The sequence below is a fragment of the Apteryx mantelli genome, chromosome 5 (assembly GCF_036417845.1).
Source record: "Apteryx mantelli isolate bAptMan1 chromosome 5, bAptMan1.hap1, whole genome shotgun sequence".
NCBI lineage: Eukaryota > Metazoa > Chordata > Aves > Apterygiformes > Apterygidae > Apteryx > Apteryx mantelli.
The window spans coordinates 35,170,931-35,187,171 of NC_089982.1; the positions used below are offsets into that span (position 1 = coordinate 35,170,931).

Here is a 16,241-nt window from a genome sequence, read left to right on the forward strand (position 1 = left end):
CAAGTAAGTGGGTGTGAAGATTTGCGCTTAAAATATTTTCATGAAAAAAGGAAGACCATTTTCTCAGTATATTTTCACATTTCGGCTCAGTCTTAAATGTGATGGAAAGCAAAAAACAGGCTAATGAAGTGGTAAAAACATCTAAGAAGGAGGTTTTACAAGGGACTGGTGAGAGATTAAAGAAGTCTGGAAAGGCTGCAGAGGAAAATTGCAGAATGGAGGGCAATACTAGTTCAGCTGGGAAATCTACATAGCTCCTAATCTTCAACATTTTCACCTTCATCCCACTCACTGGGAAAAGAACAATGATTTACTGGATTATTCAACAGGTCCTTGCATTACACTAGATGACTTAACTCGTTTGGAGCACTAGAATTATTGGGAAGGCTCTGTACTGAATCACTGAGTGATGTGATTACATCACATTGGCCATACAATTACACTAGGGTGCATGAATTTCACCGTCTGAGATGAAGTACTACCTGTCTGAGACCCACACTGGGCAGTAAAAGACCGGCCTGGTCTAATATATGAATAAAGAAGAAGGAGGAAGAGAAATAAGGAATAAGGTATTTCTTTTGTCATTACCTTAACAAAAATTTAAAAAGGAGAAAATCTAATATGCTTTGCATGCTTTTACTAATTCTAGTTTTTTAAGTTTTTCAGGTAATTGAAATCAGAAACTGTGCACAGAAATCAGCAACTGTGCAATGTAAGCACAGTTACTAGGAAACAGCACATCTTGATACTATCAAAATTTTAAGTAAATAAAAATGGAAAAGATGGGAGAAAGAGAAAGAGCGTACAGTTTGATCTATTTCTGGATTTTCAGCAGGTGCGTTCAGATTGGAAGTGATGTTTAATGAACGACACAGACAATCTTACCAGCTGCTGACAATGAAACATTTAACACCAACAATCCAAGACTAGTGCCTATGACTCCAGAACACCTTCACCTGTTTGACAACACTGTAGTAGTAATTAGTTAACAGGGAATTCAAGAATGAATCGAACCACCATGAGTCATATTTTAAATGTGATTTATCCTTAATTTGGGACCACAATGCAGGCATAGGAATGCAGTAAGCTGATTCTAGCACTTCAGTGCTTTCTTTATTGCTCAGATATCAAGGCACTCTTCACACAGATAATACACTCAAGGCATAGGATAATTTCTTCCTTGTAACTCGCCAGTAATACCTAAACTTGTGCACACAAATGAATGGAATCTAAACACTTCCTCCCCTTCTCTATAATTCTTTTAGCCAATACTTTTTGAAGGTTTAATAAGTTAGACCCACTAATAAAAGGAATTCTGGACAACAGACCGACAAATTTCCTAAAAACATGAAGCTGAGTTTATTACTACATTACTACCCTTTCCATACATAGCTGATGCTAGGAGCTCTCTCAGCACTGAAGTTTTGAATATGTGGATTTTGTTTACATATACTATTAAAAAAGTCATTATAAACATGTTTGATAGCCACCCTTATATTTGTAAACACAAGAAGGAAAAGATTATGTCCCAAATTGTTCCATCCTATCCTTTAATTAAAAACCTTTTTTTCTCCTGAAGGCTTGAAGCAAAGGAATACATGAAGTAAGAAATTCATTATAAATGGTAAAATAAGAAAACAATTACTTCTTTTCATTAGGAAAAAAAATGTTTATTAGGAATGTTAGCGTAATTTTTCCTTTAATTCTCTGCTGCCTGATTTTTGTGGCCAAGAAAAGAAGTTACAAGGCCAGAAAAGCTTCAATGTCCCAGTCATTTTGGGAAGCATTCTGAAATAACAGCTCATCATCTAGAAATATTGAGGGCTACCACTTCCTGTCCTAAAGCTCTATGGATCTAGAGTTATGTGCATGCAGTGGATGATGACCCCTCTTCCAGATTCCAAGACTGCCCTGTAATAAGCCCGCTCAATTGCTGATTTGTGGTGGTGTTATCGCTTTTTTTAAATCTTTGCACCCACTTTTTTTAAAGTGTCTGGAGTCAGCAGCTCAGACTGGCTGCCAGAAGGTGCACTGAGGGCAGCACATGTAGATGCAAATCTCTCAGGGAAACTCAACATCATCTTCAATACTCGACAGCTTTAGTATGGGTGACACTTGTAGCCTCTGCCAGCTTGAGGTAAAAAAAATCTTGAGTCATGTCCAAACATGGATCTTCCCAAGGGTAACCTGTCAGCTGTCTGCTGAGTATAATGTAGTTTCTTAAAGTAGATAAATTAACTTTAACTGTTTTTGGTAGAGAGGGAGGGTTGGGAGGGCTTTTGTGTCATTATCATTTTACAGCTGGATATGTGTGTTGTTTTTTTTTATTGTAAAGAGGTATGAGCTTGCTGTCATGAAAAACCTGCAATCTGGTTTTTAATGTCTGATCCAATTATGTGTACATCTGGGAAGACACACAACCAAATAAATAATTGGAGAGGTGCAACTCTGAAATGACAACTGTTATTCATCGATCTCTTTCTGCAAGTCAAGATTGAGAGATGTAAACTTCAAGTGAATGAGATCTCCTGGGTGAGATTCTTCAGTTCAAACACGGTAAACAACTGTTGTCCTCTGATGCACATTTTAGTACTGCTGGAGGCAAACTTTCTAAATATTAATAAAAAACCTACTACTGGCAGAGTATACGGATGAAAAGGAAGCCCTGGGAGCTGGTGCAGAATTTCTTGCCACATTCAAAGTCTAATCAAAGAAACATATGTTTCAGGTCAGAAAGGAAAGGAGATTCCCCAATTTCCTCTAGTATTTCCCCTTCTGGAATCACAGAGAGGTCAAAACTCAGTAAACTGCAATATATTAGACATGCTATAATGTGAATCTTGTGATGAAAAATAACAGGGATTCAGGTACTCTATGTCCAAAAGCAACTAGAACTCATTTGACTCCACCATTTCCTACTTTCAGGTTGGCCTGCCAGTATATCACCTTCCTGAAAGTGTAGCCCCTTGGGATGCTCTGATATGAAGGAGACATAAATGATCGGTGGGTATTTGCCCAGTCACATATATGAATAGCAAGAGAAAATAAAAGAGATGCTCTGACACAGCCTATCCCAGCAACCACAGCCTACTCAAAACTGTCAGCTTGACTCCTCATGGAGAGCCCCTGTCAAGTGAGTGGTGGGCTTAGTATTACAGAAATGCTGTGCACATACAACATGACATCTCAGCTTAGGTGGAACAGGCAGTCTGTGCAAGTAGGAAACATTTACACTATTTCCAATTACACAAAGCTTGATACTAAATCTGGTTTTGCTAATATTCTGAGCTGGCAACCATACTGAAAATACAGCATTTCCCAGTCTTCCTTTGGGGTCTAGTGAGAAAGACGACATGCTAATGACATGATAATAACCTGTTTGTTAAAATTGCTTGGTAAGAACCAGAAGTTGGTTCTAAAAAACTGATGAGATAGGAGCAGCAATCTACCTGCTCTCAAGTTAGGCTACAAAAAAAAAAAAGGCTGAGGAGAGAAGCATTGTGGATCCAGGTGCTCCTGGTCTCCCCTTCCATCTCATGTAATATGAATCCCTTAGTTCTTGCTCTCCAGAGACAGAGAAGGCATAAAGAGAATGGGAAGCACAGAGCACCGGAAGAAGCCCAGCCAGTCACTTGCTTGTTCTTCAAAGCAACTGCTGGATGAAGACTGAAGAGAAAAACCTTTCATTTTGTCCCAAAGAATCACGTACTGCAGTCAATGAAGATATGTGAATTGCAAGCACTTTATCCCAGTTATCAGCCCCTTTTCAGAACAGTTTCACCTCCATATACCATTCAGAACACAAGGAAATGTCTCCTGCAGTCATATGAAAGAGTGGAGAGCTGGGCCATGGGGACAGCTTGTGAAGGGCACCAGCAGCCGCTAAAACCCCTGGGAATTCAGAAGCAGGAATCGCATCAACAGGATACTTCTAACTCTTTGGCAGAAGTCAGGGGTACACACTGGCCCAAACAAAGCCTCCACCAGGCACCCCTTCTTTCAAGCATATTCTTCCCACCAGCTTCTCTTCTTCCCAGAGGGTCATCCTTACCAATTCAAGGCAGAATAGTAGCCAGATCATTTTCACTTACTCACTCTATCAGATGCTCAGGTAAGAAATGAGACTAAGAGTCTTGAACAGGTAAGAAAACATAAGAACTCAAGCATTAATAACATTAAGAAGGATGACACGATGCCAGCAGTAATGTCTCTTTTTCAACACTTACAGGAAAATTTGAAAGTTGAAAAGACAGCCTTGAAAATCTTACTCTTGAAAACTTCTGGAGAGCAGTTAACAACCAGGATTACTTTCCAGATCTCCAGGTAAAAGCCAGTGAAACCATTCACATGTCCATAGCTAGCCATGGTAAGCACCTTGATGAATCATCACCTTAGAAGGCAATCCTCTGCTGGCGAGCAGACAAAAGCCAGCACATTTCAAAATACCTCAGGTTTGACAGGGTTTGGCCTGAATACTCACTTAGAGCGAGTAAGTCAGCACCAATTTTACCATCTTTCTTTCTCCTACAAAATTATCAAGAAATGCCACCTTTTAAAAATCAGAGAGATTTAATCTTAACACAAGTTGGAATATTTTGGCATTTTTCTGTCTAAAGGAGAAAGGTGACTATCATCAGACAATAAGAGTCTGCTCGTGATTAGTACAGTATTCATAGAGTTCAGGTACAGGATAAGCCAGATGAAGCAAAAATACAGCTAATACTAAATATCCATGGTTTAAGCTGTGCAAATCTATTATTTACCTCTGAAAAGCTTGTAAAGAGATTTCTGTAGAAAACATGAGCAAACTCTTGGTAGCTGTGGGCAAGTTGCAGCTTTTTGTGAGCACGATGCATACTCACAATCATGCAGCTGGGGATCTTGGGGGAAAGCATGGGCTGATTAATCTGTGGCCTAAATGATCTGCCCACAGACAATCGAGTTGTCTGTAAACCCACTTGGGCAATACACCAGGCTTTTAAGAATTGTTCAGATATAGACTATTCATTCTGTACTCATGCAGTAAGAAGATTAATTTTTAAAAAATAAATGCTGAGTGAAATTAAAACAATACAAATATTTAAAAAGAAAATTAGGGCTTTGACTTTCATTTGCAAAATTAATTCTACTCTTTCCTGAAAGTATTTTGCACCATGGAAACTTTGATCGCTTTATTTTAAGAATTCCATGACAAAAGAACTACTACATTCTTAAATCCAAATGAGGAAAAATGCACTGTGCATCACAAACAATACCCTAATTTCATAAGGGGCTTTTTTTCTAAAACAAACAAACAAACAAACAAAAAACCACTGTTGTCCATCATACCTACAATGCTGATACTTGCACTTGTGGTAGCCAAAATAGGTTGCAGTGCTCCATTTTCTTCTCACAAAATATTTTTACATAATAAATACAAAGACCTGAAGTAAAAATATTTTTTGACAACTGTGTATTTTATATTTGGAGTTCTAGCTAGCAATTCACTCTGCAAAAAATAAAAGTGTTCCATACTTGACTGCAACTTTTGTGTAAGTGCAAGCAACAACTCTGCAGTACTTTTTTCAGATGAGCCACACTGATAGCTTTGCACTTCCTTGAGGCCTCTTCTCTTCTCACTGAATGAACTCCAGGGAATGGCATCATGTCGGGCTTTCCAGATGGATTATGTGAAGCCATAGCTCAATGTCATTTTCAATAGCAAGGCTCATAATTAAAGGTCAAATAGTCACTTCATCTGCAATCAATCAATAGAAGAAGTACTAATACTAGGTACTAATCAATCAATGGCAAATGCACTAATAAAAGCCATGCATCAAATGTCTGCATATGTGTGCACTCACATGTACTGTGCATACATGTGAGCAGGGAGAAGGAGAGAAAAAGAACAAAGTGTGGGTGAATATGCCAGAGGGCATTGTGAATACTACATTTATCCTTGCTACTCGTAAGTTTATATCTCGTTCCACTCGCTATGTGAAATACAAATAAACATTATTTTTCTACATATGTGATGTATTCTATTTAAAAACAACCAAAGCACCCACCACTATTCAAAAATACTGACTTGTAATCCTAAATAAGAAACACAAAGGTACCTGCCCTGTGTAATTTGTCCTTACACAAACATGCCCTGCACTCTGATCTGTGAGACAAAAAGTGTGTCAACTGTTCTGTCTACAAAATAAAACCCAGCATATGGGAACAGCACTCATCTCCGCACAGAGCAAGCACTTATTCATGGATTCAACAGTGGAAGTGGCAGTTGGCCTCATGAGCATGCACTGCATGGGAATTAGTTGGTTTCATAATATGGTGTGGGAGAAAGTGACTTACAAAAGTCTTCTCATGCCTCTCCTATTACCACTTCTAAAGCTTTAAAGCTGTCAGCGCTTCTCCCACTTTTGTCGGTGCCACTCTGAGTCCCGCAGGGAACGGACCAGATGTACCTATCGGAGCTTCACCTGCCAAGTCGAGAGAAATCAATTTCACAGTGAAGGAAGAAGTGTTGGGGGTCATTTATATACCACCACTGCAATCTTGGAGACAAACAAAGCAGATCTCCACAATGGATACGAAACCAAACCCTGCGCTGTTTGGGCTTTCAGGCATCGTAATGACAGAGAGAGAGCAAAAACTCTCTCTGCTACAGAAGAACAGAAGCTTTCTCCTTGCATGGCTTACAGTATACACCTCTGGACAAGGAGAAATGTGACAGAACAATAAAAATAGTGAGGGGCAAAATACCTAAGTCTCTTCTTATTTCTGCTAAGATCAGGGTAGACAAGACTGTGCTGCGGATACATTCAACTGTCATTTAGAAATAGCTGATCCTTAAAAACAAATTATATCTACTCTGCTTCCATCTTCAGTGAAGGAATATACGCTAGTTGCTCTGATTAACAATTTCTGTTTATATCATCAGTTCAGGGGCATATCTCATCTTGCTACAGCTTTGTAAAACCAGCTCCTCCCTCTCCCTAGCACACTCCATTCATCTACTCTTTAGATAGAAATGTATATTTCTACAGCTGTATACAGCTCTATCCTGTATGGACCTGGTACTAGCACCAAACAGAGAAAAATACCAATGATCTCAAAATGAACCAGCTTGAAACTCAAAAACAGTGGGCATGCTTATGTAGTGCACAGAAGAGTGGCTGGGCCCTTAGGCTTACCAAAGATGGGTTCCCAGGGACTGCCAAAGAGAGCATTTCCCATCAAGGGTGGTGCTCAATTCAGGACGTGCTGCTGCTGGTCACACACACAAAGTAGTAGTCTGGAAACCTCAAAAAAACTTTGATGAAGCTCAACCCCAGAGATGGAAAACGGCAAGGGAAGCAGGTCCAATCCTCTCAGGGATCTCAACGCAGGCACTGAGAAATAAGGAAAGGTAGTGCAAAAGCGCGAAGTGTAAGAGTGACAGAAGTCTGCTGACCTCTGGGAGCTTGCCTTCCAAGAGGTACCAGCTCTTCAAGGATGAAGGTAAAGCAGTCTGTCCTGAAGGTGACAAATAAAAGTCTGTAGCCAAGAAACAGTGCTGCAATATTGCACTCTACCATCAACCTCTTTCATTTTAGTTTGCACACTTATGTGTAGGAGAGATCTGTATTAGCAGAGTAAAAGCACGCACAGCCAGGGAGAAGCTGTAGAAATACCTGAAGTCAAGTGATGTGTTTTTGTCAGTGCACTTGGGCAAAGAATTCTGCAAAATGCAACGCATATCCAATTAATCAGGCTGTGCTAATGACAGCAGCAACTTGGGAAAATGCCTGCAGAAAAGTCAAGCAAGCTAGGGACATGGAACTGGGCTCTTTTAAATGAGAAAGTAAAACATAAAAAGGAGAGAGTACTAGCAGAATAAAAGTGCACTGATTCAGCTGTGTGTATAGAATGCAGGTCAAGATGAGCTATGTGAGGATGCTTGGTAGAGAGAGTGAAAGAGACAAAAAGTCCTCACTTTTCACTGGGTGAAAGCAAGCCCTTTTAAGACTTAAATATTAAAGAAAAGACTTCGTAGTTATTTTCTTAGTACCATGATAAGAGGTATTCACAGAATGTGTATAAAACTATTTTCATTAGAAAGGGAAGGAGAGAATTACACATTCGAATGCCGTAAAATACAACTAGCTTCTGTTCTGTAGCATCACAGCTGTGTCCTAGGTTTATATGCACATCAGTAAAATGGCAGGTATGGTAGCATGCTATGACTTGGCAGGGGGGGGTCACTTTCTATAAATACAAATGTAACTGTCCTCCTCAGTACAAGCTCATTTATTATTTGAAACTTTGGTTTCATAGCACACTTGGCTGTAAAGTAGCTCAAGTGTCATTTAATCTATCTTCTGCTCCAAGGCAGGGCCAAGTTGAGCTATCTAATTCCTGACTGAGGCTTGTCTACAATGATAAGAGACTCCAAGACATCAGCAGGCAACATTTTCCAAAGCTCAACTGTCTTTACATTAGACAGGTTTTCCTGATTGTTAGCTTAAATCCTCCTTGTGGTAGTAAAAGTCCTTTCCTTTTCAAAGTCCACTGTGAAAAAGGTAATTTCTTCTTTGCCTCAGCCTTTTATATATTTCAAGATCACTACTGTATTACAGCTCAATCTTCTCTCACCAATCCCAATTTTTTGAATTTTTCTCATGGATCGTGTTTTTGAGATCTGTGATCATCCATGTCACTCTCTTCTGATCTCTTTCCCGTTGGTTCACACTGTTTTTGAATTGTGGAGTCCCAAATGTCACACATGCAGTGGCGTCAAAAGCCATAATACTGTCAAGCCATACAACTTTTGCTACTTCTCCCCAACCCTCAGGATCTCGTAACCTTATGTGAAAGGAAATTAGACTGACTTGATAAACATTTGACAAATGTTACTCATTTGTTTTCTCCTGCACTGTTAAAATTATTTATTTAGCTATTTGTTTCAGCAGTTTTCTAGCAAACGAAGTTAAACTCATTGATCTGTAATTCCTCGGCCCCTTCTTGATTCCCTTTTGAAAAGAGAAGTCTTTGTTTGCCTTTTTCTTGTCTTCCAGGAACTCCCTCAGTTCCCACAAATTTTCAAGGGCACTTGCTAATAGTTTGGCAGCCCAGGCCTGGCTGAGGCACAGAACCCTGAGATGAGTTTTACCATATTAAGCTGACTTGAAAACATCTCACCTTTCTAAGTCCTCTCTGACTCATTCTTTCCCCATTTCAAGCTGAGTTCTTACCTTTGTCATTGGCACCAGCTGTGTTAATCTTTGACAGGTATAACTGCAAAGTTTTGAAAAGGCTAATATTGTCACATATGCTTTATCAAACACATATTTTCATATTTTGAAAAACAGTAAGAAAATATTCAAGTCCTAATCTTTACACTGACAGAACATAACAGGGATGAAGCACTATCAGGTGGCTCTAAATAGGACTCTGATTTAGCGGTATTTTGTGAATTTCCATCAGAACATCTTATTATCACTAAGGGATTGTAAGTGACAAATATCTCAATAATGTTTTGATAAATGAATTCTAATAAATAAAACACTGTCCAAAAAAACCCTGCAGACTTCTTAAAATAAACACGCACATTCTGCTCATATTAAGCAGAAGACAGTATTGTCTCTTTGTGATTTCTGAATACACTATATGTTTTGATTTTCACTTGTGCAACCTGGTTTTGAGATATAATATCTTTACTGAGGGACTATGCAGATATACCTTAGACTGTTTTCAGTAACAAACATCAAATATTATCAATATTGGATTAGGCAACAGAACAGAACAAAAACAGAAAAAAAGCCAGTCTTTCCTAAATGAGACGGTCTTACTGTATAACCACTGAAATCTCAGCTGAGAAGACCATGTTGTCTCCCCTTTAATAAACATTTACTTTCCCTGTGTGAAAACATTAATATCCTAATATCAAACTGGTAGCATTACTTGTCTCACTAAATCCAAATTTTTAAGCAGAAAAGCTAACAACCAACAACTTTTTTTCAACGAAGCAAGCTATGAATGTTACTGCTGTTTTGCTCAAAAGTGTATCTTGATCTCTCCTCCTAACTTACCCAAGGTGAGCGATTTGTGTGTGGAACAGAAAATGATAGCCACTGTGTCTGCTGGTGTGAAACCAGAGTTATTCCTAGAAAAGAAAGAGTTTTAATAATCTCTGTTAGCAAAAGCCTTCTTAAAACATCATTGATCAAATGTATTACTTTGAGGATCCATATGCATGTTCACATCACTTTGATCAATTCTAGTGACAGAAATAATTCTACCCACAAATGAACAGTAGTGTTTTTTTTTTTTTTTAAGCAGAATTGTTTCTCGGTTGTGGCAAACTCTCTAATAAATACAATCCCGCATGAAGGAGAGGAATTCTGAACATGCTGTATGTAAGACAACTTTATTTCAGCCAGAGTTACTTTTACAAACATTCAATAACATGCCAGTGGCCAGTTTGCCACTGTAAAAAAAAAGAGAATGACCTATCATTTCTTTTCCTAGTACTTAATGTTAACAAAAATGCTCCATTTAGATAGTATATTGAATCTATACTACAAGAACTGCATAGAATATGTAATTATCTGTATCTGCTTGACCGAGAAACTATTTCTGAGGTTTACACACTGGGGGTGAGGTTGGGAAGGGTGGAAAATGATATACAGAGGTACATGACTGGCCAATGGATCACTGTGCTCAAAATTAGGAATAGCTTTCTAAAACTCCAAATATTGATTATACTGTCTGAGCTGGTTGTTACTTATGGCATTTGGGGTTTTACAGTTGGGCCAGATCCTTCCCTAGATTAGGTCCAACAGTTCAAAAGTTCTTTAAAATTGCCTTCTAAGGTCATGGTATGATCTTGTCACAGAGAAATCATCTTGTGGCATAAAAAACGTGTAGGTAGCTCTGAGATACTGCACCTTCCTTTGTAATCATCCCTTATGGATATTGGGTAATTTATACAAAGTATATGTCCGGAGTCTGCTGTGTATTCTAGCACTTCCCAGGCAGCAGAGCACTGCTAAGGGAAATGCTCCAGCAAGCGTAAGCCAGAGGACAATGGTGGATACTCTAACTGACATAAGCGACCCACTCAGTCTTTGGCTAATGCCAAGGCCAAAGGTAGCCAAGTGACTACGCAACAGTAAGTCATTCTCACTGTACTACTTTTTGAGACATGAATGGACAATGGTTCTTCCTGGTTGATATTTAAAAAGGAAAGAACACCTTTACCAAACACTTGCTCAGGACAACCACCTTTTAAGAAACTCCATATAAATGTAACACATTTGACATATACAAAGACGACTGAAGGCCAGCAAATGTATCTTGAGATGTAAAAAGTCAAACTGAGTTCTCTCTCTCATATGTCATCAGTATGTCTGCAGGGCAAATTATATCTTCAGTGACATCTGTGCAAATCCATTTTTTTTCAGAGGATGAGGTATAGCCGTGATTGATTGAGATTTAACAACTCTGTAATTAACACACAAGAAGGGACAGAATCCAGGTCCTGCTCTGTTAGCCTATGAAATGCTAACAGAAAAAAAAGCAGTAAAGATGACAAGGAACATCAAAACAAGGTCATCCGTATTCAGAAACCTGCCCTTACGCACCTGTATAAACTGAATCACTCAAAACAAAAATAGCACACATAATAAACGTTCAAACATTCTGTTTCAGTACATTCGATTACCTTGTAGAAAAGAGGAAAGTCAAAAACATGAAGCTCAGCTGAACAGAAAATACTGAAAACAAGAGAAGAGAAACAAGTTAAAATTAAACTTACATCACAGAAGCAAAGATCACTGAAATCTCTGTGTGCACTGTGTACATGCCTTTTGTACCCAGGCAAAAGATCAGCAGCCTAGGCTGCTGATGTTAAGCCTGGACCAAGTCAATTGAGAGAAATCCAGATTTTAAAGGGTGGTGATTCGGACAATTACATCAGAAAGAACAATATGTATCATTATATCCAAAAAAGCCAGAGCTATTACTGTGGCTACACAAGATTTTCCTGAGGTAACTCCTCTGAATCAAGTATTTCTTGACACAGTAGAAGACAGAGAAATGCTGCCCTCCATTTCTCTAGTTTTGCTTATTAGGTTGATGACATAAGATCTCTTGGACATGCCCTAGCTGCCAGATATTTCAATTTAGCCCATTTCTACTTAACGGAATGAAAGCACAATGTGTAGGCATGATTACAATAAATATTCTCACGTGCTGGGTACACTACTCTCCTGATGAATGATTACTATTAACAGAAGATAATCATATACATTTAATTCCCTCTGAGACAAAGGCTAATTCCTGCGTATATCAGACAAAGCAGCTGTTCAAGTTCAGTGAACTTTATGTGTGGATGTTTTTTGTGCATCCTGAGGGGAGCTCTCCCCTCCGCCAGCTCATGTGATACCTGCAGGGCTTCTGGGACATGCAGAGCCCCCATGGTGTCGGTGGAGGAATGGGCAATGAGATCAGGGAAAGAGGCAGCTTCCCAGCTGTGCCATGAGTAGCTGCTGGCCACTGTGGAGCCCCCTCCCCTCCCGGCTGGGGTGCGGGACCACCCCAAAGAGCTGGGGCAGACACTGTGACCTGCACAGACCTTTCGTGGGTGTGCGTGTGGCAGGGGGGAGCGCTTGTCTGGGGTGGGTCCTTCCCCTTTTCCTTGCCAAAGGTGTGAATGCACTAAGGCTAACGCACCCCTTAGGGTAATACAAGCCAAGACAATACTTTGAATTTGGACCACGGTTTTTAACTGGGCAACATGGCATGGTTATTAACTATTGCCAGTGACATTTTCTGTTCTCTTACATACTTTTCCCAGGATGCATAAATGTCACCTCAGCATGCACTTAATACTTCCTTCATGAACTAAGGAAGCAATCCACTGTTACTGAATTATAATCTTTTGCAACTAAGTACATTAATTTAATACACACAGGAAAAAATCCCTTTCTTAATAGGTATAATTCTGTAGAGCAATAAGCATGTGTTGATACCAATTATTCACTGTGCATATTTTGCTGTGTCTAGAATATTAACATAAAAATTACATGAAAACATTAATCAGCAGAATAATAAATGCAGTTTCATCTCAAACTCCTTGTGCTAATTTCACCTCCTGGTGTAACACAACACACATGGCCAGCCAACACATCCAATGGAAGTAAACCTTTTCTAGACTGTAACATATATATATTCATCTTCATAACTTTCTTATTTTTTAGTTTTATAAATATTTTAGAGAAAAAACAAACATCTAATATGTTCCTATCAGTTTCAAGGCTTACATTAATATTCTTGCAAAGAAACTCCAGTTATACACATTTGAAATGAAAATGTATATATAATGATTTTCAATGTATTGCACTGCAAGTGGTGTATATATAATTACACATGGCACAAATGCAGAGCTGCCTTACAGAGAAATAAAAGAAAGGAAAAGAAAAGCTATGGGAACAACCACTCTATGACAACTGTCCAAGCAAGAATATGTTTTTTTTCGTCTAAAAGACAACTTTGCCTGTTTTCTCCAAGTAGTGGTCACTGCAGTGACATAAAATTACTTCATTCTTGATTTCTCTGCATTTTAAGTCAGAGTTTGAGATTTCCACATCCTTCTTTCTCCCCAGCAACTTGGCACTGATTTAACTGCACCAGAGATGTGGTCCCTCTTTAGGTGCCTATGCAAACAAGTATTTTCTCCATTTTGAAAAAGTTCATTAGATGGCCTCCCTCTTCTTTGTTTTCAGAATAAAATGACAGTTCTGTGCTTCACCATAAGCTACGCAGTATCATTTATAACTCCATGTAATATTTTCACACATTCAGCATTTCATAATCCAGAAAACCGCCACAATGAGGATATGTAAGACAGAACAGTAAGTGACCCACTAAGGGCAGGGACAAATTTCTTACTGACTTCAGTGGAGGTTGGATTTACGTAAGATACCTATTTCTATTAGATGCAAACATGTGCACATGCACACAGTTTCAGAAGCTGATGTAATGATTTCCTGAAATCTAATAGTTTTGGAGTTTACGGGATGTGATTTATACTCTTGTATAATGTAGTTACCTCTCCCCCAAGCAGACTGAAACTTCTCTCTCTGCACAGTCTGAAGCAAGACAGGAATTACCTACTGGGAGAGGAGACAGTGCCTGAATACCACTGCTTTTCCCTGGGAGGTAATGATCTGCAAGTGTATTTTTAACTGATGGCAAAGATACCAGCAGTCTATTCTCCCGTGTGTGTTATTTAAGGCTGAATGAATAGAGTGCTTCTAAAACAAACTCTGCAACAAATGCCTTCATCCACAGAAATATATCAACACCTTCAAATTCCCTACTAGTTTCTAGGTTTGTAATGCAGTAAGAAAGAACTATTTGAAAGTTATAACAATGTTTCTGAGTAGCAGTTCAAACCCAAATCTTTCCTTTCTGTTTGGAATGCACATCTGTTCATGTATGGTTGTTTAATAACAAAGACACCACAACAGCATGGTCATAAATGCTTGAAAAACAATACTGTGCCCCTTTAGAAAGGAAGTACTGTTGAGCAATCTCAGGCACACCTAATAGTAGGGTTCATCACTCTATAAATGCTTACACAACTTCGTAAAAGCATGCAGCCCCTAGGAAGCTGGATAATCTATTTGGTTTACTAGACACATTAAAAGTGCAAGCTCTAGACCCAAGCCAGTTTCTCTTTTCCCCACCCTCTCCCATACACATTGCTCTTTACACACATGCATCTGACTAATAAAAGAGATGTTTTAAGGCTGAACTTACTTATAAACACTATGATAATCAAGCTAAATTTATCAAGGTCAATATTTGGATTGGCGAAAGTATCACAGAATGTTGTGTAGATGATCATCAGGAGCACACAGCTGCTGATAGCACCAAATGGAGGCTTCTTCCTTTCGAGCCAATCCTTGATGTATCTTCGGACAATCTGAAACACAGAAATCAAAAGGTTGCCTCTTTTCAAAGATGCAGGGAGCCAAGTTGGGCATCACAAAATGAATCTGACAGCAGAAAGACACAAAGAGAAGAGAGTAATTTGGATGACGGCCACAGTGGATTTCAAAGCCTCCCTGCCACACAACTCTTCTTCTGGCGAATTTAACATTTGTAGTGCAACTTCCACTGGGCGTCCATAATGAGAGTATATTTTCAAGTACATTCAAATCCATCCTTAATCATGCCAAATGTTCTTTGCTAGCTGTCACTGAGACATGCCCATTAAGCCTCCCCAAAGTTTATCTCCTCTGCTGATACTAATGGATGTATGTAATTATCACAGTCCCCTTTGCATCAACAGACAATTCCAAGTGCAACTTTGGGAATCTTAAAAATCTGACATCTTCAGGAATTTCATGACGGTAGATAATTGAAAGTGATCCATGTAACATTTTAATATTTAAATAGCTAGCAATGCACCAGAAGTTTTTAATTAAATTATAACTCAAGCTTGAAAAGCAAAAGTGCATGTGTTGTGGGAGTTTAAATAATTCAAACTCTGAATATCTAGAGTTTTTGTAAATCCAAAGACAAATGCCATTTGCATGCTTTTAGAATACCAGAATTAACACAAGAAAACAAGCAAACCTCCTGTACTTAGTGTAACTTTTGCACTTTCAGGAAATTGAATCTGAAGTTGCCTTTCCAGAATATTTTTTAGAAACAACCATAAATGTTAAAGCAACTTCAACTTCTAAATTATGCCAAATAGTACAAGACTAAGCATCAGCAGAGACAATACATCTATCCAAGCCCTGCATGTGGAGCTGCTTTTATTTTTTTCTCTTTACTTTATATGGTTTGAAAAAACTTTTTACAGCTTTTATCATGCAGCTGTGACTTGTGTTAATTTTTCAGCAATCACATTATCTTGCCTAATTTCTGCTGAGACCTCCCAACATTCTCTGTTACCAAAACCTTTCAGAAATAATAGCACAAGATCCTGAGACACTTCTATCAGAGGTTTCTAGAGGTGTCTCATTACCTTCCCATAGCAATACCAGTAATAAACACCACTACCAGTTTAATAATATAGAACATTTTAGAGGTATTCAAGATTAATATCAAAGCATCATCACCAGTGCTACCACAGGACCTTTTCACACACTAACTGCCAAAGCTGGTGGATTGACCTCACAGTTGTCAGTTTTCCTCACTGCCTTTCCAGCTTGTTTGCAAATCTCTCAGTGGGGAAGTCCTGTAAGTAGATCTGAATA

The 16,241-nt window shown here is 38.8% G+C and overlaps 1 protein-coding gene across 6 annotated transcripts in view; it reads right to left on the reverse strand.

Annotated features, from left to right (window-relative positions):
• The window catches only part of SLC10A7 (solute carrier family 10 member 7), a 156,217-nt gene that overhangs the window by 15,005 nt on the left and 124,971 nt on the right, over positions 1–16,241 (reverse strand). For 4 of the 6 annotated variants that reach the window (XR_010884378.1, XM_067297790.1, XM_067297789.1 and 1 more), the window contains 3 exons: positions 14,791–14,956; positions 11,690–11,741; positions 10,056–10,129 (listed from right to left, as the gene is read on the reverse strand). Coding sequence is in view for 5 of the 6 variants with exons in the window: in XM_067297790.1 (XP_067153891.1) it covers positions 10,056–10,129; positions 11,690–11,741; positions 14,791–14,956 (292 nt within the window). In the remaining variant the exon portion in view is untranslated. Of the gene's footprint in view, positions 1–10,055; positions 10,130–10,405; positions 11,470–11,689; positions 11,742–14,790; positions 14,957–16,241 lie in introns of those variants that run through there. The other 2 variants (XM_067297792.1, XM_067297791.1) reach the window with 2 other exon arrangements.